Source organism: Heterodontus francisci, chromosome 14 (assembly GCF_036365525.1).
Source record: "Heterodontus francisci isolate sHetFra1 chromosome 14, sHetFra1.hap1, whole genome shotgun sequence".
NCBI classification, from domain to species: Eukaryota; Metazoa; Chordata; class Chondrichthyes; order Heterodontiformes; family Heterodontidae; genus Heterodontus; species Heterodontus francisci.
In genome coordinates this window covers 99,735,398-99,759,875 of record NC_090384.1, presented here as the reverse complement: position 1 = coordinate 99,759,875, position 24,478 = coordinate 99,735,398, and the positions used below count along the sequence as shown (strand labels likewise).

General features: G+C 44.5%; 1 protein-coding gene across 5 annotated transcripts in view; it reads right to left on the bottom strand.

Moving 5' to 3' along the window:
* Positions 1-24,478, bottom strand: part of LOC137377181 (doublecortin domain-containing protein 1-like) — an 822,721-nt gene that overhangs the window by 240,004 nt on the left and 558,239 nt on the right. For all 5 annotated transcript variants that reach the window (XM_068046610.1, XM_068046609.1, XM_068046608.1 and 2 more), the window contains one exon: positions 19,966-20,147. In XM_068046610.1, the coding sequence (XP_067902711.1) occupies positions 19,966-20,147 (182 nt within the window). The remainder of the gene's footprint in view (positions 1-19,965; positions 20,148-24,478) is intronic.

Genomic DNA, 24,478 nt, shown 5'->3' with positions numbered 1-24,478 from the left:
ATCGCAGTCTGGTTAATAATGTATTTGATATGAAAATCCATGCATCAGAGATTTCAATTTCAGGCTTGGCTTTGCTTTATGGACTAATTTGTAGCATTAGCATTTTCGCAGGCCTGTACTGAGAGTGCGGGATGAATCAGATTGAATAATACCAACTCCCATTAACGAAAAAAAACACAGCTCCCTTTATTACTTCATTTTAATAGGAGGACTCTGAAAGCACTGCCTTGTTATTGTTACTAATTGGGATTTCTTTGGGGCAGAGTAACAGAATACCAAGATATCAGATGCACTGACTGCCAATACATTAAGCACTGTACTAGTAAAGTGGAAGTTGCTGCCTAGTACTGCTTATTGGGCAAGTTCCCAATCACAGCTGGGTCATTTAGAAAAAGGCAATGTGAACAAACAGCAAAGTACATTTAAGCAGGAAGGAGCGGCACTCCCTCAGCACTGCACAGATATCCCAACCTAAAGTACGTGCACAAATCCCTGGAATGGGACTTGAACCCATGACCTCTGCATCAGAGATCAAAGGTGAGAGTGTTACCACTGAGTCAAAGCTGATTCCGCTGGATAAGGGTAAGAAAGAACTTTATATAGCACCTTTCACACCCCCGGATGTCCCAAGGAACTTCACAGTAAATGAATCAGGCTATGTCATGCTGTTAAGAAAGGAAATACAGTAGCCAATTGTGCACAGGATGGTCCCACAATAAGCAATGAGATAAATGACCAGATAATATTGTTTTAGTGTCATTGGTCAAGGGGGTGAATGTTGGCCAGGATATCAAGAAAACACCCTTACTTTTCTTCAAACAGGATCTTTTACATCCAATTGAGAGGGAAGACAATTTAATGTTTAACATCTTCTCTGAAAGACAGCATCTCTGACAGTGCAGCACTCTCTCAGTACTACATTGGAGTGTTGGCCAAGATTTTGTGCTCACACCTCTAGAATGGCCCAATGAAGCCATGACCTTCGGCCACAGAGGTGAGAGGGGTACCCTCATTGAGCCATAAATGATGTTCAGAATAGCATTGAAATAACTTTGCATCCCAGAAGGAGGGAAGGCAAATCATTGGGCAGGAGTGGCACCAAAGAAGCAGATTGTCAGTTCAGGGTAGTGTTGTGGTTCAGGGAACTCGAATGAGGGGAATAAACAGAAGTGAGATTTTCATTTTCCTTTTAATTTCAAAACAGATTTAAAAAAACAAGCCTATATCTTCTCATTCAGTTATCCATGAAATTAGCTTGGAGCAATTATAAAAAAAAATTCTGTGAATTCTGAGGTTGACACAGAAAATGCACAATGGATAGTGTCCGAAAACAGACAGATTGGTGGTTTGAGGTCCTTTGTTGGAGCTATGAGGTCATTGCCAACTCAAAATTGGATCTACTTTGACTGAGTTTGCACTGATTGACTGTTAATACCATCTCTCTCATTTTTCTGGCCAAGCACTGCAATGGTTTTCTAAAACATTTTGTTGCCTGTATAACTGGTTGGATTATTGAGCATCCCTGATTCCTTACAGTGATATTAAGTCGAGAATCAAGCTCCCATTCCTTGAACATGTTCAGGTCCAATTAGATGCTAAAGCCACCCAGAGTTTCAAGCTTTGAATTGAGTTTACAGCAGAAAATAGGGGGGGAGAATTTCCCGGATCCTCCTGCAGATGTGGAGACCACCTGGGTGCAACAGATATTGGACAATGATAGTGGTTGGAACACACGCCTGGAACAGAACCAAGCCAGCTTTCCTTCCAATAATTTAAACTACACTGTCAGAGGCGCTGTGTTTCAGACGAGCTGTTAAACTGAGGCCCCCGGCTAGTTCATGTTGTCCTGCTGCCGGAAGTGACAGCTGGTGCAGAAAACGGTGTCTGCCCTGCATGGGCCCTGTGCCACTGCATTGCTGTGATTCTCCAACGGGCGGCCACTTAACATACTGACGGAGGCCGCTCCACCCAATCACGTGGAGGTTGTGGCATCAGCAATGCCGTAAACGGTGTCATCTGATGTGGGAGCAGATGCTGGTGCTATTTTGAAAAGGCTGCCAGACCTGCAGAAATAATGCAGAGTTGTCCATGTTTCCCCCATCCATAAAATAATGCAGAGTTGTCCCTGTTTCCCCCATCCATAAAATAATGCAGAGTTATCTCTGTTTCCCCCATCCATAAAATAATGCAGAGTTGTCCATGTTTCTCCCATCCATAAAATAATGCAGAGTTGTCCATGTTTCTCCCATCCATAAAATAATGCAGAGTTGTCCATGTTTCTCCCATCCATAAAATAATGCAGAGTTATCCCTGTTTCCCCCATCCATAAAATAATGCAGAGTTGTCCCTGTTTCCCCCATCCATAAAATAATGCAGAGTTATCCCTGTTTCCCCCATCCATAAAATAATGCAGAGTTGTCCCTGTTTCCCCCATCCATAAAATAATGCAGAGTTATCCCTGTTTCCCCCATCCATAAAATAATGCAGAGTTGTCCATGTTTCTCCCATCCATAAAATAATGCAGAGTTGTCCATGTTTCTCCCATCCATAAAATAATGCAGAGTTGTCCATGTTTCCCCCATCCATAAAATAATGCAGAGTTGTCCATGTTTCTCCCATCCATAAAATAATGCAGAGTTGTCCATGTTTCTCCCATCCATAAAATAATGCAGAGTTGTCCATGTTTCTCCCATCCATAAAATAATGCAGAGTTGTCCATGTTAACCCCCATCCATAAAATAATGCAGAGTTGTCCATGTTTCTCCCATCCATAAAATAATGCAGAGTTGTCCATGTTTCTCCCATCCATAAAATAATGCAGAGTTATCCATGTTTCTCCCATCCATAAAATAATGCAGAGTTGTCCATGTTTCCCCCATCCATAAAATAATGCAGAGTTGTCCATGTTTCTCCCATCCATAAAATAATGCAGAGTTGTCCATGTTTCTCCCATCCATAAAATAATGCAGAGTTGTCCATGTTTCTCCCATCCATAAAATAATGCAGAGTTATCCCTGTTTCCCCCATCCATAAAATAATGCAGAGTTGTCCCTGTTTCCCCCATCCATAAAATAATGCAGAGTTGTCCCTGTTTCCCCCATCCATAAAATAATGCAGAGTTGTCCCTGTTTCCCCCATCCATAAAATAATGCAGAGTTGTCCATGTTTCTCCCATCCATAAAATAATGCAGAGTTATCCCTGTTTCCCCCATCCATAAAATAATGCAGAGTTATCCCTGTTTCCCCCATCCATAAAATAATGCAGAGTTGTCCATGTTTCTCCCATCCATAAAATAATGCAGAGTTGTCCATGTTTCTCCCATCCATAAAATAATGCAGAGTTATCCCTGTTTCCCCCATCCATAAAATAATGCAGAGTTGTCCATGTTTCTCCCATCCATAAAATAATGCAGAGTTATCCATGTTTCCCCCATCCATAAAATAATGCAGAGTTGTCCCTGTTTCCCCCATCCATAAAATAATGCAGAGTTGTCCATGTTTCTCCCATCCATAAAATAATGCAGAGTTAACCCCTTTCCCCCATCTATACACACAATGCAGAGTCGACCCCTTCCCCCCATCTATACACACAATGCAGAGACGACCCCTTCCCCCTATCTATACACACAATGCAGAGTCGACCCCTTCCCCCTATCTATACACACAATGCAGAGTCGACCCCTTCCCCCCATCTATACACACAATGCAGAGACGACCCCTTCCCCCTATCTATACACACAATGCAGAGTCGACCCCTTCCCCCCATCTATACACACAATGCAGAAACGACCCCTTCCCCCTATCGATACACACAATGCAGAGTCGACCCCTTCCTCCCATCTATACACACAATGCAGAGACGACCCCTTCCCCCTATCTATACACACAATGCAGAGACGGCCCCTTCCCCCTATCTATACACACAATGCAGAGTCGACCCCTTCCCCCCATCTATACACACAATGCAGAGACGACCCCTTCCCCCCATCTATACACACAATGCAGAGACGACCCCTTCCCCCCATCTATACACACAATGCAGAGTCGACCCCTTCCCCCCCCATCTATACACACAATGCAGAGTCGACCCCTTCCCCCCATCTATACACACAATGCAGAGACGACCCCTTCCCCCTATCTATACACACAATGCAGAGACGACCCCTTCCCCCTATCTATACACACAATGCAGAGACGACCCCTTCTCCCTATCTATACACACAATGCAGAGTCGACCTCTTCCCCATATCTATACACACAATGCAGAGTCGACCCCTTCCCCCCATCTATACACACAATGCAGAGTCGACCTCTTCCCCCCATCTATACACACAATGCAGAGTCAACCCCTTCCCCCATCTATACACACAATGCAGAGTCGAACCCTTCCCCCCATCTAAACACACAATGCAGAGTCGACCCCTTCCCCCCAACTATACACACAATGCAGAGTTGACCCCTTCCCCATCCATCCAAACACACAATGTAGAGTCGACCCCTTCCCCCCATCTATACACACAATGCAGAGTCGACCCCTTCCCCCCATCTATACACACAACACAGAGTCGACCCCTTCCCCCCCATCTATACACAGAATGCAGAGTCGACCCCTTCCCCCATCTATACACACAATGCAGAGTCCACCCCTTCCCCCCAACTATACACAGAATGCAGAGTTGACCCCTTCCCCCCCCATTTATACACACAACGCAGAGTTTGCCCCTTCCCCACCCATTTATACACACAACGCAGAGTTGACCCCTTCCCCACCCATCTATACACACGATGCAGAGTTGACCCCTTCCCCACCCATCGAAATACACAATGTAGAGTCGACCCCTTCGCCCCATCTATACACAGAATGTAGAGTCGACCCCTTCGCCCCATCTATACACACAATGCAGAGTTGACCCCTTCCCCACCCATCGAAATACACAATGTAGAGTCGACCCCTTCGCTCCATCTATACACACAATGCAGAGTTGACCCCTTCCCCACCCATCGAAATACACAATGTAGAGTCGACCCCTTCGCCCCATCTATGCACGCAATGCAGAGTCGACCCCTTCCCCCCCCATCTATACACACAATGCAGAGTCGACCCCTTCCCCCCATCTATACACACATTGCAGAGTCGACCCCTTCCCCCCATCTATACACACAATGCAGAGTCGACCCCTTCCCCCCATCTAAACACACAATGCAGAGTTGACCCCTTCCCCCCTCATCTATACACACAATGCAGAGTCGACCCCTTCCCCCCATCTAAACACACAATGCAGAGTCGACCCCTTCCCCCCATCTATACACACAACACAGAGTCGACACCTTCCCCCCCATCTATACACAGAATGCAGAGTCGACCCTTTCCCCCATCTATACACACAATGCAGAGTCCACCCCTTCCCCCCATCTATACACACAATGCAGAGTTGACTCCTTCCCCCATCTATACACACAACACAGAGTCGACCCCTTCCGCCCCCCATCTATACACAGAATGCAGAGTCGACCCCTTCCCCTCCTCCTCAGTGGCGTCAGCTCCTCATGGACGGGAAAGTGAAGGCGCGTGAGTGCCGCACGACGAGCTCAAGATCAACAACAGATGGGACGATCACAGCGGATGGCATTGAAATTTATGCAGAGAGGTATTTTAAATATTTAAACTGGGGTCCCGTCGCAGAGCAGTGGAGTTGCCACCACAGAACATTCCTGCTCCCGGGAAGACCAGGCCCGGCAATTCCAGCATCGGGTTCCGTTTCCGTGCTGGCCGCTGCCACTCCGATCTTCCGGCCCCTCCCCCACCGTCTCGGAACCAGACTTCAGGAGAAGAACAAGATCCAGCCCTCTGTCAGCCCTCTCAGGCGGAAGTAAATGATCCTGGAAAAGGAACGCAAGGGAGTCTTTCTGGTATCCTGGCTGATATTTATCCTCAGCCAACATCACTAAAACAGACATTTCTCGTTGTTGTTTGTGGGATCTTGCTGTGTGCAATTTGGCTGCCATGTTTTGATCAACTCACATTTAAATAATAACTTTAACGCAATAAAACTTCCCACGATGCTTCACAGGAGCATAACCATACAAAAATTGACACAGAGCCAAAGAGGGAGATAGTAGGTGACAAAAACCTTACCAAAGAGTTAGGTTTTAAGGAGCATCTTAAATTACGAGAGATTGGTAGAGAGGGAGAGGTTTATGCAGGAAATTGCAGAGCTTAGGGTCTACATGGCTGAAGGCATGGCCCCCCATGGTGGGTGAAGGAAGCGGAGGATGCACAAGAGGCTGGAATGGGAGGCATGCAGAGTTCCCAGAGGCTTTAAGGGCTGGAGGAGACAGGCTACAGAGATAGGGAGGGCATTGCGGGGGGAACAGGGGAAGATAGAAAATCGGGTAGATGGTGACGTAGTGGTAATGTCACCAAACTAGTAATCCAGACACCCAGGCTAATGCCCTGGGGACATGGGTTCAAATCCCACCATGGCAGCTCGTGGAATTTAAATTCAATTAATATAAATCTGGAATTGAAATCCAGTTGCAGTAATGGTGTCATGAAACTATCAATTGTTGTAAAAACCCATCTGGTTCACTAATGTCCTTTAGGGAAGGAAATCTGCTGTCCGTACCTGGTTTGGCCTATATGTGACTCCAGATCCACAGCAATGTTTTTGACTCTTAACTGCCCTCTGAAATGACCCAGCAAGCCACTCACTTATCAAGGGCAGTTAGGGATGTGCAACAAATGCTGGCCTTGAAAGTGACGCTCACATCCCATAAACAAATAAAAAAGAAATTGAGGTGTTGCTGAACCAGGTTTAATGTAAGTCAGTGAGCACAGGGGTGAAAGGAACATGGTGTGAGTTCGGATATGGGCAGCTGTCCCTACATTATAACAGTAACAACACTTCAACTGTACTTCATTGATGTTAAAGAGCTATGGGGTGTCCTGAGTCATGATAATTGTTAGTTCTGCTTGAACTGAACAGAGCTGATTGGAATGATTTCACATCATTTCTAAGAGGTTTGTTAATAATAATAAATCAAGTCATAGTTTTCATCAGTGTATTGGTTGTACTGTCTTGACGCTACTTTTGAATTCTCTTCATTAAATCTTACATTTGCTTCGAAGTGGCAGTTTATCATGGATTAGTGCTCTACAGTGCGTGTGTCTATGGTTGTTCCATTCACGAGTTCAATAGGTTGACACCATGCAGTTCATGGGTTGCATATTAATTTGAAATATCTCTCATATTGCTGTCTGTAGAAGCTCTTTGTGTTCCTCATCCACTGATGGAGCAACAGCATGAAGAACGGCCTTTCCCTGCATAACAACAGTGGCTACACTTCAGACGTATTCCATAGGTTGTAAAGCACTTTGGGAATGTCCTGAGGTCATGAAAGGAGCTATAGAAAAGCAAATATTTCTTTCTTTTCACACCTCCAGGTTCACAAAATTCAAACAGGACACCCAGGCTAAGGCCCTGGGGACATGGGTTCAAATCCCACCACGGCAGCTGGTGGAATTTAAATTCAATTAATTAATATAAATTTGGAATTGAAATCTCATTGCAGTAAGGGTGCCATGAAGCTATCAATTGTTGTAAAAACAGGACAGTAATGCGTTTAAATGGAAATAAAGCTGAACTGCCTACACTTTGTGGTCTGTAATCCCAGGGCTGACAGGCTACCAAAAACGATAAAAAAGAAGTTCAAGCACCTTTGCCCCTTTCCACCTCATGCCCCGGCATCAGTGCCCTCCTTACCTGGTGCCTGAATGCTACCTGGAGCCAACAACACTTCACTGGCTGCCGGGGTCTGATGATAAGGCCCAGGTAATAGATCGAGAACCAAGAGATCAGAGAATTGATGCAAAGGTCAGGGGAAATCAACATCTTATATTTCAGAGTTGCCTAGAATCAAGTTATTCTAATTTGCTAGTCTCTGCACTAAATTCTGTTCAGATTGGGCGAGAATAGAAGACAAGTCAGAAAAAGTCCCGTTCAACTCATCAAAACACAACCCTCTATCACACCACTTCGGCATCTATCTGTATTTAAATAAATCTAGTGGCCTCGATATTAACCCACCCCGACACAACAGGCAAGTACAAAATGAAATGCGCAGACCACAGCCCCAACAAGCCATGCAACACGCTTGCTGCCATTTTTCAAGTGGCGGATATCAGGAACTCCAAGTCATAGCCGTGGAGAGATGGAACGCTTTTTGACATATTTATATCAGGTTCCCACTGTGTAATTGGGAGGTGGATTAGAAATTAATTGCTGTTGCATGGGTCAGGAAACGGTGGTGCGAGCTGACGTCTCCCCAAAGTAAGTTACTTTTTGCAGCACTCCTTGTGGGTGCAGAGGAGCAGGACTGCATCCTTGCTGGTCCCTCAATGAAGCTTGCAGCCTCTCCCAGGCTTACTGATTGTGGGCCTCCTACCGTTTCACACCCCCCAACCCTGATTGCTGATCTTCCTTCCCTCCTGAGATTGCAGACCTTGCATCCACCCCACCAATTGCCAGCGACCACCCCCAAGGCTCTCCAGCTGCTGGTGTACCCTCCTGCCCACTAGTCAGATTGTGCATTTGACTGGCTGCTTGGTGGGAGTTGGAGCTACAGGGTGAAAATGAGTCTCCGCCGTTAAGTTTAACAGGACATCCGCAACCCCAACCTTGCCAGGTTCTGCGGCCATTTTTGGCCACACCCTTCGTTTCTCACCATAAATATTTATTTGCCTGCAGTAGCTTTCCCAAAGGTTTGATTACCAAGTCTGTAACAGTTATTGCTCTGACCTGCCCTTTCACATAGACTCCAGCTGAACCTTCTATATTCAAGTCCAATTTATGGTGAGTACGCATTTGCTCTGAATTTATGTTTCACTAATTTCCTTTCCTGTCCTCTTCTCCTACTTCCTTAGCTTACTTTGATGTAATTAATCTTCTGGGTTTACCTTATCCATATTAATTATATTCTACATGCTTCAATTAGACTCCCTCTTAGCTGCCTTATTTCACTCTTTAATTTGTCATCATAGTTCATCCTCTTTCCACTGAGGATTTGCCTTATTGCTCTAAGTTGGTTAGGCCGCATTTGGAGTACTGTGTGTAGTTCTGGTCGCCGCATTACAGGAAAGATGTGATTAAGCTAGAGAGGGTGCAGAAAAGATTTACAAGGATGTTGCCTGGTTTGGAGGGCTTGAGCTATATTAGATAGGCTGGGTCTGTTTTCCCTAGAGCGAAGGAGGCTGAGAGGGGACGTGATAGAGGTATATAAAATTATGAGAGGCATAGATAGGGTAAATAGCCAGAGTCTGTTTCCCATGGTAGGGGTGACTAAAACTAGAGGGCATAGATTTAAGGTGAGAGGGAGGAGATTTAAAGGGGATCAAAGGGGTAAATTTTTCACACAAAGAATAGTGGGTATCTGGAATGAGCTGTCTGAGGAGGTGGTGGAGGCAGGAACAGTAGCGACATTTAAGAGGCATCTGGACAGGTACTTGAATGAGCAAGGCATAGAGGGATATGGAATTAATGCAGGCAGATGGGATTAGTATAGATAGGCATCATGGTTGGCATGGATGTGGTGGGCCGAAGGGCCTGTTTCTATGCTGTACAACTCTATGACTCTATAACTCTATTCGGTGCCTTTTCAACTACTTTTGCATCTTTTTTGTGAAGTGGTGTCCAGAACTAAACAGAGTATTGCAACTCACCAGTGCATCATAAAGCCTCAGTACAACTTACTGCCCCTTCTGCTGTTCTGGTTATGTCTCCCAGCATTCTACTGGGTTCTTAACCACATTGGCCATTGTAAGTATGAGCCTGCTGTCACGCCCAGGGCCTTTCTGGATCATCAAGTGCTAATTCAGTTGCATGCATATTTTACTAATGTCCCACAATATTTGGCCTTTGAGTGTTAAAAATTCATTTGCTATGTGTTTGCCCATATTGCTAACCAATCCGAATCCTTTTGAAAATCCATTGCTGCATCCCCTATCTTTACTGCCCTACCTGTTTTTTAGGTTATCAGTGAATCTGATCACACTGTTGATGTTTTCGGTTCCCACAGGAATTCTTCGTGTTATGCCTCTCGAACATTCTGTTTTGTAACCAGATTTTTATCCAGTCCTTTGTTTTACCCTGGATTCCAGTGGTTTACAGTCTTGTTCGAACTTTCAACAATTTTCTGAAAGCTGAAATAAACTCTAACATTTTATGTGCCATTATCCCATTTACCCTCAAAAAATATTAAGCAGGGCTGGTTGTTTCTTATTAAGTTATTGTGATAATAGTTATCCCTCTGATGGCCCTTTAGCATTGTTTCCAATATACCTTCTATATTCATGTGCATTTTACTGATTTAATGATTGCCTGGTTCATGAATACTGCTCAGCTCTCTTAATGGTTTAGTTGGGTAAGAGCACCACCCAGTGTAATACAAAGAGGTATGCAGGTGCTAGATTCAGTGCATGCTTTATGTTGAGTTATCGACTTCACTGCATTGGCAGCAAGAGATGTTACAATTGTTCCCACTATCCCTGGAAGTTAGGCTCCAATTGTATAATGCTCTGGTCAGATCCCCATCTGGAGTTCAGTTCTGGGCACCGTACCTCAGAAAGGATATAATGGCCTCGGAGGGGGTGCAGCACAGATTCACCAGAAAGATATCAGGACTATAAGGGTTAAATTATGAAGATAGGTTGCATAGACTAGGCTTGTATTCCCTTGAGTACAGAAGATTAGGAGTGATTCAATTGAGGTGTTTAAGATGACTAAAGGAGTTGATAGAGTAGAATGAGAGAAATTATTTCAACTGCTAAGGGAGTCCAGAGAAAGGGGGCATAACCTTAAAATTAGAGCTGGGTCATTCAGGGGTGACGTCAGGAAGCACTTCTTCACACAAAGGGTAGTGGAAATTGGGAACTATCTCCCTAAAAAGCTGGCGACCAACTGAAGATTTAAAAACTGAGATTGGTAGATTTTTGTTAGACTGGAATATTAAAGGGTTATGGAACTGAGGTAGGTAGATGGAGTTAAAATAGAGATCAGTCATGACCTAATTGAATGGTGGAAAACACTTGAGAGGTTTGTGACGGAAACCACAGCTGACAAATGGAAACATATTAATTTCAGCATATGGAACACTACTTGAACATTTTTACTGGACTTCGCAAATAACTTGTTTAAAAAAGACCACAGAGTTGAACAGCTGAAAACATGGCCATTATAAATTGCCCCTAGTATAGGTAGGTGGTAGGGAAATATAGGGACAGTTGGGGATGTGGTAGGAATATGGGATTAGTGTAGGATTAGTATAAATGGGTGGTTGATGGTCGGCACAGACTCGGTGGGCCGAAGGGCCTGTTTCAGTGCTGTACCTCTAAACTAAACTAAACTAAACATTTGCATTCTGAGAGACAGTTGAATAGAGATACGATGGGAGTGCTCACTGATTCAATTAACAAGATTGGTCTGGGCAATCATAAGAATCAACCTTCTTTGTCTGTGTAAGAGCCAGAGCTCCACACCGCACCAAGTGTGACTGGAGAACTTTGAGAATCAACAACCCTCACAGAAGATGCTGTTTCAAACGAAGAGCTGGTCATATGACTTACCTGCTGGCCAAACTGGGAACTGTTTGAATTGTGCCTCACAGAAAGGTTTGGGGCAGACTGCAATTTGAAGGCCAAAGAGAAGGAAGCTCTCTCTCCCTGTCTCTCTCTCATGCAAAGTCCCAGGGACCCATGGAAGCAGCTAAAATCTCAAGACAGAGCACCTCTTCAGCCTTCTGGTACCAGAGAAGCAAGTTTGAAAGTGTGCATTGGGCCCCAGCAAGAACTGCAAGGCCGAAATTTCAACCAGGGACTTTACAACAAAAGACAGTAACTGAATTCCATTTACTACTCCAACCGCCCTCTCTTAATTCTTTCTCCCCCTCTATTTGTGTGCGTGTTCACCTTGTATGCATGGTTGCGCCGCGTATTTTAGTAATTTTAACTGGGATAGAGTAATAAGGCTAATAAACTTATGTCTTTCTTGTGTAACCCTAAGAAAGCCTGTCTGGTTGGTTCATTTGCAATTACAATTAGAGAGCAGTGATCAACAACTAACTGAGGTGTTCAGCTAAAAACACTAAGTTTTAAAAGTTAAACGCTGTTACAGCCAAACCAGGAAAGGGGCACGAGGGGAGCCTGAGACTCCTTCCTCACCCGGTCATAACAGAAATTTGGGGGCTAGAGTCTGGATTGGACCCACAGACAAATGAGAAATTGGAAGTGGGAAATGAAATTGATCCCAATCAAAAAGAGGAAAGATTTCAATACAGGTTTTCTTGTGGTTGTGTGTGCTAGAATACAAGCATGTCCACAACCGAAGCCAGTACACTCCCAAGCCAAGGTGAAGTAATTTGGGATAATTTAAAGGTACTGTCTACGGAAGGGTTGAGGAATATGGCTGAGCAGTGTGGGATCACTTTCCATGCCAAAGCTAGGAAATCGGAACTCACAAGACTAGTGGCCAACCATTTTCCCTTGAACCCGAAGAATCAGAGACAAGATTAGAAATAGACTCCGGTGGGGTATTTCTCGCAAAGATACAATTGGAACAGAGGAAACTTGAATTAGAAGACAGGGAAAGAGAGAAAGGGACAGACAGGAGAAAGAAAAAGAGATACAGGAGAGAGAAAAAGAGAGAGGAGAGAAAGAAAGACAGAGAGAAAGACATTTCCAGAAGGAACAGGAGGAAAGAGAGCTGAGGTGGCTTAAGTTAGTTAAGTTAGGCTTCGGTTGTGGACCTGCGACCAGAAGTTCCAAACCATCCGGAAATAAGCTGATCAAACTTACCTGGCATTTGAGAGAAGTAAGCAGTTGGCTTTTGACCAGTGGTTGAGGGCTCTTAAAGTACAGCCCACGTATGAAAACCTGAGAGGTAATTCTCCTCGAAGAATTTAAAAACTCTCTCCCCCTCTCCATAAAGACCCATGTGGAGGAACAAAAAGTACATAGAGCGAGGCAAGCTGCAGTTCTGGCTGATGAGTTTGCTCTATACAAGTCAGTTTCTCAGGGGAAAAGCTTTCCTAATCACCCCCACAAATCCAAAAAGGACAAAGGGTGGGAAGGTGATAGAAGACAAGCAGTCCTGGGAGGGAAAGAAAAGCAGGAGACACAGGGGGCCCTCCTTTAGCCAAAAAGGAAGGTGCTGTAACTAGGAGTGAGATCCAGAGACCTGTGTGCTTCCATTGTAATAAGGCAGGTTATCTGAGAGCTGACTACTGGAAACTAAGAGGAAACCCTATAGGGTTAATCAGGGCACACCTGCTCAGTGCAGGAGAAGGGACCCTGATGGAAAGCACAGCTGAGCAAACTGTAGCTTTAACTGCAGCAGTAGTAAGACCCAGAAAACATACTGCTGCGGGAAACGGAAAATTTAATAGGATTCCTGAAGGTTGTCAGGATTTTCTGTTTGAAGGGAGAGTAACCCCGTACCCCTCATGTGAGACAAGCAAGCCCACAGTAATATAAAAGCAAAATACTGCGGATGCTGGAAATCTGAAATAAAAACAAGAAATGCTGGAAATACTCAGCACGTCTGGCAGCATCTGTGGAGAAAGAAGCAGAGTTAACGTTTCAGGTCAGTGACCCTTCTTCAGAACCCATAATAATACTTAGAGATACAGGGACCACGAGATCCCTTTTGATGGGAAAAGGCATGACATTTCCCCCAGAGAGTGCAGTAAATACCAGAATGATAGTAAATGGTGTTGGAGGGCAGTGTACGCCCGTACCTTTACACCAGGTGCACTTGGAGTTTCGGGACCTTATTTGCCCCGAGGATAGCATTTTTAGTCAGTTTAGACCGGTGACTGTAGGGATTGTCCCTAGTTTGTCTGTGGACAGGGTTGACCTGCTCTCCTAGGTAATGATCTGGCAGGGGCAAAGGTGATAGCTCCCCCCTCCCCCCACCCCCCCCCCCCCCAGTAGTGGAAGAGAGACCGAAGGAGGTCAGGGAGATGGGGCAGTGGCAGGAGACGGTCCCCTGCAGTTCCCCTGAATGTGTAGTGAATCGGGCCATGACCAAACCAGCTCCCCCAGAGGAGATTGAATTGGCAATGCAGACAGATGACCATGTGGTCTGTCTGTCTGAAACTTTCTTTGGAAAGTTAGAGGACCCAGGGAATGGAATAAATGAATCTTCCCTAGCTGAGGCTCAGCGAGCTGACCCAGTATTGAGAGAGTTAGCACAGGCTGCCCAGTCTGAAATTGAAGCAGAGGGAGTCTCTGATTGCTACTATTTAAAGAAAAAGGTACTGATGAGGAAATGGAGTTCTCCTCACAGACCTGACGACAAAAGGTGGACAGTGATTCACCAGTTAGTGGTGCTACAGAGGTACAGGACAGAAATATTAAGAATGGCCTATGAGATTACAATGGCTGTACATGTCGGTATACGAAAAACCAAAGCCCGCATAAGACAGCAGTTTGACTGGCGAAAACTCCACAAAGATGTAGTGGAGTACTGTAGGGGTTGCCACATATGCCAGGTTGAAGAGAAACCCCGACCTGCATTGAAACCTGCACCCCTAATTCCTTTATCGGCTTTTGGGAAATCCTCCAGGAGTGGGCTGGTGAATTTGGAGGGACCCCTGCCGAGAACAAAAGGGGACAGACAGGCACAGGGCTGGCAAAAAGTTAGAGAGGAAAGCGGAGAAAGGGACAAAGAAGACAGGTTAAAGGAGGTTTGGGAGGATTCCCAAATGAAAACCCCTACTGTCCGGTCAGCCAACCCTGAAATGTTGGAAAAACTAGACCCCACATCCTCCTATGTAAATGCAGACAATCGAAGCACCCCATAGGGTTGCTAACAGCATTTACAGAAACCTGTAGGGACAAAGAAAGTCCTCAAGAGGGCAGAGAAACAGTGGGGGTGATACCTCACCTAGTCGAAGTGCCACATGGGGCATGCAGCAGAATCTGGACAAATACCTGCAAGCAGGAATGCCCCAGATGGCAAAGGAAAGATTAGCAAAGAATCCGACCCCACAGCCAGGAGAAAAGGGAACCAACAATACCCTAAAGTGAAAAGCACTTGCATGACTCATCAAAGCACTGAAAGGGAGATCAGAGTGGATCCACCCACTGCCGACTCCCATGATCAGAGTTCCAAACCAGGGCTAATTAAATATAATCATCCCCCTGCAGACCCCAACAAGAACAAAGGTACCCGAGACATTCATGGAAACGTGCATACCTCAAACTTTCCCAAAAATCACATGTTTATTAGGATGCCCATTCCCAACATATTTCAGGCTGATAGTGAAGAAACTTTAAACTCCGAGGGCAAGACATAACTATCTCAGACCCACCTCAAGGGAAAAGGGGCAGTTTAAAGCAGGACTGCTACAAAGCAAGGACAGGCTGAAACAATTTTAAGATTTCTGAATGATTGAGAATGAATGAGAGAAATGCTTTCCTGTATATTCTCTTCCTTCTAATTTATAATGAAATGTTCCCCTAACATGGCATTTCATTCAGCGAGGGGCAGAGGTGTGACGGAAACCACAGCTGACAAATGAAAACATATTAATTTCGTCAGATGGAACACTACTCGAACATTTTTACTGGACTTTGCACATAACTTGTTTAAAAAAGACCACAGAGTTGAACAGCTGAAAACAAGGCTGCACATTTGCTTTCTGAGAGACAGTTGAATAGAGAGACAATGGGAGTGCTCACTGATTCAATTAACAAGATTGGTCTGGGCAATCATAAGAATCAACCTTCTTTGTTTGTGTAAGGGCCAGAGCTCCACACCGCACCAAGTGTGACTGGAGAACTTTGAGGATCAACAACCCTCACAGAAGATGCTATTTCAAACAAAGAGCTGGTCACATGACTTACCTGCTGGCCAGACTGGGAACTGTTTGAATTGTGCCTCACAGAAAGGTTTAGGGCAGACTGCAATTTGAAGATCTCTCTCCCTGTCTCTCTCTCTCTCAAGCAAAGTCCCAGGGACTTACGGCAGCAGCTTAAGCCTCAAGACAGAGCACCTCTTCAGCCTTCTGGTACCAGAGAAGCAAGTTTGAAAGTGTGCATTGGGCCCCAGTGCAAACTCCAAGACTGCAATTTCAGCCAAGGACTTCACAGCAAAACAAAAGACAGAAACAAAGGACAAAAAACCATTTACTACTCCAACCCCCCCTTAATTCTTTCCCCCCCTCTATTTGTGTGCGTGTTTATCTCGTATGCATGCTAGCATGATTGTATTGCGTATTTTAGTAATTTTAGATTAGATTAGATTAGATTAGAGATACAGCACTGAAACAGGCCCTTCGGCCCACCGAGTCTGTGCCGACCATCAACCACCCATTTATACTAATCCTACACTTATTGCTACCACATCCCCACCTGTCCATATTTCCCTACCACCTACCTATACTAGGGGCAATTGCTAATGGCCAATTTACCTATCAACCTGCAAGTCTTTAACTGGGGTAGAGTGATAAGGCTAATAAACATACATCTTTCTTGTTCAAACCTAAGAAAACCTTTCTAGTTGGTTCATTTACAATTACAATTAGAGAGCAGTGAGCAAGGACTCACTGAGGTGTTAAGCGAAAAACACTTGTGTTTTAAAAGTTAATCCCTGTTATGGCCAAACCAGGAAAGGGGCCAGAGGGGAGCCTAAGACCCCGTCCTCATCCAGTCGTAACAGGCTAAATGGCCTTCTCATGTCCCTATATTCCAATGTTCCCTTGGCTAGGGAAAGGTGATCTGGACGCCATTCAGCCCTTCGCTCCACCATTCAAAAAAGATCATGCCCGATGGTCTAATTCAGTACCCTGTTCCCACTTTCTCCCCATATCCCTTGACCCCTTTGGCATTAAGAAATATATCTATCTCCTTCTTGAATATATTTAATGACTTGGCTTCCACTACCTTCTGTGGTGGAGAATTCCATAGGTTCCACACCGTCTGAGTGAAGAAATTTCTCTTCATCTCGATTCTAAATGGCACACCCCATATCCTGAGACTGTGACCCCTGGTTGTGGACTCCCCAGCCATCAGGAACATCCTCCCTGCATCTAGTCCTGTTGGAATTTTATAGGTTTCTATGAGATCCCCTCTCATTCTTCTAAACTCTAGTGAATATAGGCCCAGTCGACCTAATCTCTCCTCATATGTCAATCCTGCCATCCCAGGAATCAGCCTAGTAAATCTTCTTTGAACTCCCTTCATGGGAAGAACATCCTTTCTCAGATAAGGAGACCAAAACTGCACACAATACTCCAGATGTGGTCTCACCAAGGCCCTGTATAACTGCAGTAAGACATCCTTGCTCCTGTACTCAAATTCTCTCGCAAAGAAGATCAACATACTACTTGCCTTCCTAATTGCTTGCTACACCTGAATGCTCGTTCTCAGCAACTAGTGTACAAGGGCACCCAGGTCTCATTGCACCTCCCCCTTTCCCAATCTATCACCATTCAGATAATAATCTGCCTTTCTGTTTAACAACCAAAGTGGATAACCTCACATTTATCCACATTAAACTGCATCTGCCATGCATTTGCCCACTCATCCAACTTGTCCAAATCACATTGGAGCCTCTTTGCATCATCCTCACAGCTCACATTCCCCCCCTTGCTTTGTGTTGTCTGCAAACTTGGAAATGTTACATTTAGTTCCCTCACCCATTCATATATATTGTGAATAGCTGGGGCCCAAGCACTGATCCCTGCAGTACCCCATTAGTCACAGCCTGCCACCTGGAAAAAGACCTGTTTATTCCTACTCTCTGTTTCCTGTCTGTCAACCAATTCTCAATCCATGCCAGTACATTACCCCCAATCCCATGTGCTTTGATTTTGCACACTTGTCTCTTATGTGGGACCTTATCAAAAGCCTCTGAAAGTCCAAATACATCACATCCACTGGTTCTCCTTTATCTATTCTACTAGTTACATCCTCAAAAAACTCCAGTGGACTTTGCCCAATCCTATTTATGCTTTCCAGGTGTTCTGCTATCACATCCTTTATAATAGACTCTAGCATTTTCCCCACTACTGATGTAAGGCTAACTGGTCTGTAATTCCCTGTTTTTTCTCTCCCTCCTTTTGTAAATAGTGGGGTTACATTTGCCACCCTCCAATCTGTAGGAACTGCTCCAGAGTCTGTAGAATTTTGGAAGATGACCACCAATGCATCCACTATTTCCAGGGCCACTTCCTTTAGTACTCTGGGATGTAGATCATCAGGCCCTGGGGATTTGTCAGCCTTTAACCCCATTAATTTCCCTAGAACATTTTTTTACTCATACCGATTTCCTTCATTTCCTCCCTCTCAATAGACCCTTGGTTCCCTAACATTTCTGGGAGGTTATTTGTGTCCTCCTTTGTGAAGACAGAACCAAAGTATGTGTTCAATTGTTCTGCCATTTCTTTGTTCCCCATTATAATTTCCCGCGTTTCTGACTGTAAGGAACCTACATTTGTCTTCATTAATATTTTTCAGGATGCCCGCTCCTGATTGCCACTCAGAGACTTATATTGGAAAGGAACGTGTACAGATGCACCTCGTAGGAATTAGTCACCACCAGTAACCAACGAAGTAACAAATAAAGAATGGCCATTTAGGTAATTAGACTACCACAGTGTCTGACACAGTATTAATCCATCTTCTTCAGGAGCGGCACTAAGCAAAAGGGAACATTGTGGAAATCGTGACTGCTTGATGAACATAGACTTCTGATTGGTTGGCTTGAAATATCTATCAATTAAACTGAGAAACACCCAGCCACAGAAAGGGAGATGAACCAGAATCTCAGGGTGGCTCTGTCTAGACTGTATTCAAAGGAAGGGAAACATCCTGTGCAAGGGAGGCTTGTAATCAAGAAAGAGGACCATTACTGGAAAGCCAGCTTGCGAAATGGAGATTTGAAGCTTTTTTTGTGTCATTCACAGTGGGAGAGTGTTCAGTAATGTTGGCCAGGATTGTGCACAGTATCTACAATGAATGTGTTCATTGTACCAGCTGCAAATTACAAGTGCCATCTCACCACTTCCTTATGCACTGTGAGATGACACAGAGAATGAGACCTCTGTGCAGGAAACTGACAATCAGTAAGTGTGCTGCTAAAAAAAAAATCAGAAACAACACACAATTAATAATAAACATACTAATTGACTTAGATGAGACAAGTCTGAAAATGTGCCAGTGTTTCTTTTTTCAGATCTGAGGTAGGACACACTAGGAGGAACTCCAACTGTCATCCTGAAGCTACAGGTATCAGACCAGGAGAGAGCTTGTTTTGTCTAAAGATATGTGCAATGGAGAAATACTTCTCTCATCAGTTGGATTCCACATGCTTAGAGTGGGTGGCCGTTTCAACATGCTTGAATTAATTTCAGGTTGGTTTAAAAGCTAGCCAAGAAATCCAATGAGCCTCCTGGGCACCTTTTGCACCTAGGACAAGTTGATAAGTTTGTTAAAAAGCATATCAGATCCTTGGCTTTATAAATAGAGGAATAGAGTAAAAAAACAAGAAAGCAGGGAGAATTAAAAGCCCGAAACTGAATGATGAACAAAAATGAGGTGCCCCATTGCCTGGTTGCTGACAGGTCATATACCTTGGTTGATGTGACGTTATCTATATGGCTTACTGTTAAAGACATAAATGGGTGACTCTGTTTTTAACCCTTTAAGGATTCCTGAGGCTTTCTGTTCCATTTCAAATAGTTTTAATCCATCTTTCAAAACATGCTAATAATTACATTTTCTTTGTTCTCACAGTGCAGCAGCCTAATGTTACTCAGAATATGGATTATCTAGTTACAGTGGAAAGGAGAAATCTTCAGAAGAACTTCAGCATGCACATTACTTGTGCCAAACTCCCAATAGGAACTGCCTTCACACTGTTATTCAGTAACTGTGACTGGAGTGAAAAAGGTATTTTGCGGTCTTACGTTTTCTTGAGCATGTTTGTGATATCCGGTCCTGTAACCGTTAATATCCTGGACCTATCTCTCTCCCCATTCTTCAGAACCTTTATTCTCACAGGCGTGTATCCTTCTTGACTTTTCTGAGCTGGTTTTAGCAGTGGCGGTGCATTAGGAAGAAGGGACCCCTCAATTGGCCAATCATATTCCTAGTTTTAAAAGGTAAAAATAATATAATTTTTTTTAAAGGTAGAGCTGAGATATCATAAACTTTAAAGATTTTTAAAAATTATTTCAAACATCTATGGATTTTTTTTTATCATAATGGAGTAATTTGATATTCCACAAGTATAAGATTAGTTTTTTCAGAGCCAGAGAGGTTATTCAGCAGTAATTGTGGCTTAGTATTTCATTAAAAATCCAGTAACACATCCTTCAACGAGGCATAACTTTTTCAAGTGTTTTTACATTATTAGTCTCACTTTAAAAGTGTAAGTTCACATCAATTCAAGTGATTTCTAATATTTACATATGTGAGCACCTCAACAGTGCACGTTGAGGATGAGTGGGAAATCACTGACATGCAACCTCTGGATTTCTGTGCTTAACTGTGCAGGTGCCGATGCCAAACGTTACTGTCAGTTTCACAGAATAATAACGGCAAATGCTGTCAGATACACCGTTCTTAATACTGCAAAATCTGGGCTCGTGTTAACTTGACTACAGATCTACTGCAATATCCTGTTAGAAAGCACAATCTCCGACAGCAGGCTGGCTCTGCATCATGGTTGCGATGTTGAGCTGCCGTTCTTGCCTGCCTCTTTAAGACCATCTCCCCGTTAAACCTCCCCCTCTCACCACTCCCCCTCTCATCACTCCCCTCTGTGAAAATGGTGTCAATAGATAAATCCAGAGAATGATAGCTGCTTGTAAACTCACCGATTGGCTTCCTTGCTTTTTTTAAAGATTGTTTTGCATACATTCAGCATGCTTTCAGCTGCCTAGGCCCTAAGATCTGGAATTCGATCCCTAATCCTCTCTGCCTGTCTACCTTTCTCTCTTCCTTTAAGATAATCTTTAAAACCTACCTCTTTGACCAAGCTTTTGGTCAGCAGTCCTAATATCTCCTTATGTAGCTTGATGTCAAATTTTGTCTGATAATGTTCCTGCCAAGTCCCTTGGGACTATATAAATGTAAATTGTTGTTGCTAAAACAAAGTGTGGCGGTTGGAAGGGTGATGTCTGTCGCCTGACAGGTACGTGCTGGGTACAAGTTTTTTGAATAGAGATAACAGATCTCACAGTGAGTTGGAAGATATGCAAAAGTGAAGTGAGGCAACTAAAGTAAAGCTGAAATTAAGCTGATGCTTATACAAGTGTGTGCTACGGACAAGACTTGTGATACAGATCTCTCATAGAACATGGTGGGTCAAAGAAGCCATGGGGAGTTACTGGACTGCATCTTATACATGTAATATGGTGCCAATCAAGTGGGCTGCTTTGTCCTGGATGGTGTTGAGCTTCCTGAATGATGTTGGAGCTGCACTTATACATGCAAGTGAACTGCATGTGCCTTGCAAATGGTGAAAAGGCTTTGGGGAGTCAGGAAGTGAGTCACCCATCACAGAATTCCCAGCCTCTGACCTGCTCTGGCAGCCACAGTATTTATGTGCCTGGTCCAGTTAAGTTTCTGATCAATGGTAATCCCCCAGATGTAGACGGTTGGGGTGGGGGGGTAGGGGGGTGGTACTCAGCAACAGCAATGCTACTGGATATCAAGAAGAGGTGGTTAGAATCTCTTTGGAGATGGTCATTGCCTGGCACTTGTGTGGCACAGATTTTAGTTGATACTTATCAGCCCAAGTCTGAATGTTGTCCAGGTCTTGCTGCATGTGGGCACAAACTGCTTCATTAACTGAGGATATGCAATGAAACTGAACATGGTGCAATTATCAGCGAACACCCCCACTTCTGACCTTATAATGGAGGAAAGGTAAATTGATGAAGTAGCTGAAGATGGTTGAGCCTAGGACACTGCCCTGAGGAACTCCTGTCGAGATGTCCTGGACTGAGATTATTGACTTCCAACAGCCACAACCATTTTCCTTTATGCCAGGTATGACTCCAAACAGTGAAGCATTTTCCCCCTGATTTCCATTGGGTTACAGCGATCTGCCAAAGGGCAGGTCCTCTGCTCTTTTCTCCATGCCTCGAGGCCTTGCACGCTTCTATTCAGCTCATAGGTGCTTCCCATTTTCAATTTCAAGTTATCTAACATCATCATTCTCTTTCTTCCTCTTGGTCTATATCCTTCTAATCTTCCTTCAATCACCTCCTTCAGCAAGTTGTCATGCTTTAGAACTTGGCCAATGCAACATTGTTGCCTTTTCTTGATGATATTCATTCACAATCTACTCTCCTCCACCATCCTGAGAAATTGCTCATTGCTCTTGTTTTCTCACCAAGTGACCCATTCCCTCCTTCTCCAGAACCACATTTCACAACTTTCTCGTCTTTGGATGTCCGCTTTTCTCAAGGTACACGTTTCATCTCCGTACAACGAGAGACTCCAATTCACAGTTGTGATAATTATTTTCTTAAGATCTCTGCTCATTCCTATACTGAGTAATTCTTTATGTTTCGGGAATGCATTCTTTTCCATTGCTATTCTAGCTCTGATTTCTTTATAGCAGTAACCATCTTCTGACAAGATGTTTCCCAGCTATTTCAATTTTTTTTATTCGCTTATGGGATGTGGACGTCACTGGCCATGCCAGCATTTATGGCCCAACCCTAATTGCCCTTGAGAAGATGGTGGTGAGCTTCCTTCTTGAACCGCTGTTGTCCCTGCAGTATAGGTAAACCCACAGTGCTGTTGTTAGGAAGGGAGTTCCAGGATTTGAACTCAGCGACAGTGAAGGAACTGTGATATAATTCCAAGTCAGGATGGTGTGTGGCTTGGAGGGGAACTTGCAGGTGGCGGTGTTCCCAAGCATCTGCTGGCCTTGTCCCTCTAGGTGGTAGAGGTCGCAGGTTTGGAAGGTTCTGCCGAAGGAGCTTTGGTGAGTTGCTGCAGTGCACCTTGTAGATGTTACACACTGCTGCCACTGTGTGCTGGTAGTGAAGGGAGTGAATGTTGAAGGTGGTGGATGGGGTGCCAATCAAGCGGGCTGCTTTGTCCTGGATGGTGTTGAGCATCTTGAGTGTTGATGGAGCTGCACCCATCCAGCAAGTGGAGAGTATTCCATCACACTCCTGACTTGTGCCTTGTAGATGGTGGACAGGCTTTGGGGAGTCAGGAGGTGAGTTACTCATCACAGAATTCCCAGCTTTGACCTGCTCTTGTAGCCACAGTATTTATGTGCTGGTCCAGTTCAGTTTCTGGTCAATGGTAACCCCCAGGATGTTGATAGTGGGGGATTCAACGATGGTAATGCCATTGAACGTCAAGGGGAAATGGTTAGATTCTCTCTTGTTTGAGATGGTCATTGCCTGGCACTTGTGTGGCGCAACTGTTACTTACCACTTATCAGCTCAAGACTGGATGCTGTTCAGGTCTATCTTCACATGGACACGGACTGCATCAGTATCTGAGAAGTCGCAAATGGTGCTGAACATTGTGCAATCATCAGCGAACATCCCCACTGCTGACGTTATGATGGAGGGAAGGTCATTGATGAAGCAGCTGCAGATGGTTGGGCCTAGGACACTACCCTGAGGAACTCCTGCAGTGATGTCCTGTGACTGAAATGTTTGACCTCCAACAACCATAACATCTTCCTTTGTGCTAGGTATGACTCCAGCCAGAGGATAGTTTTTCGCTTGATTCCCATTGACTCCAGTTTTGCTAGTGCACATTGATGCCATGCTCGGTCAAATGCTGCCTTGATAGCAAGGGCAGTCACTCTCACCTCACATCTGGAGTTCAGCTCTTTTGTCCATGTTTTGACCAAGGCTGTAATGAGGTCAGGAGCTGAGCGGCCCTGGCAGAACCCAAATTGAGCATCGATGAGCAGGTTATTGCTGAGTAAGTGCCGTTTGATAGCACTGTCGATGACACCTTCCACCACTTTGCTGATGATCGAGAGTAAACTGATGGGGCGATAATTGGCCGGTTTGGCTTTGTGCTGCTTTTTGTGTACAGGATATACCTGGGGAATTTTCCACATTGTAGATGCCAGTGATGTAGCTGTACTGGAACAGCTTGGCGAGGGGCGTGGCTAGTTCTGGAGCACAAGTCTTCAGTACTATTGCCGGAATGTTGTCAGGGCCCATAGCCTTTGCAGTATCCAGTGCCTTCAGCCATTTCTTGATATCACATGGAGTGAATTGGATTGGCTGAAGCCTGGAATCTGTGATCCTGGGGACCTCAGGTGGCCGAGATGGATCACCCACTCGGCACTTCTGGCTGAAGATGGATGCAAAAGCTTCAGCCTTGTCTTTTGCACTAATGTGCTGGGCTTCCCCATCATTGAGGATGGGGATATTTGTGGAGCTTTCTGCTCCTGTTCGTTGTTTAATTTTCCACCACCATTCATGG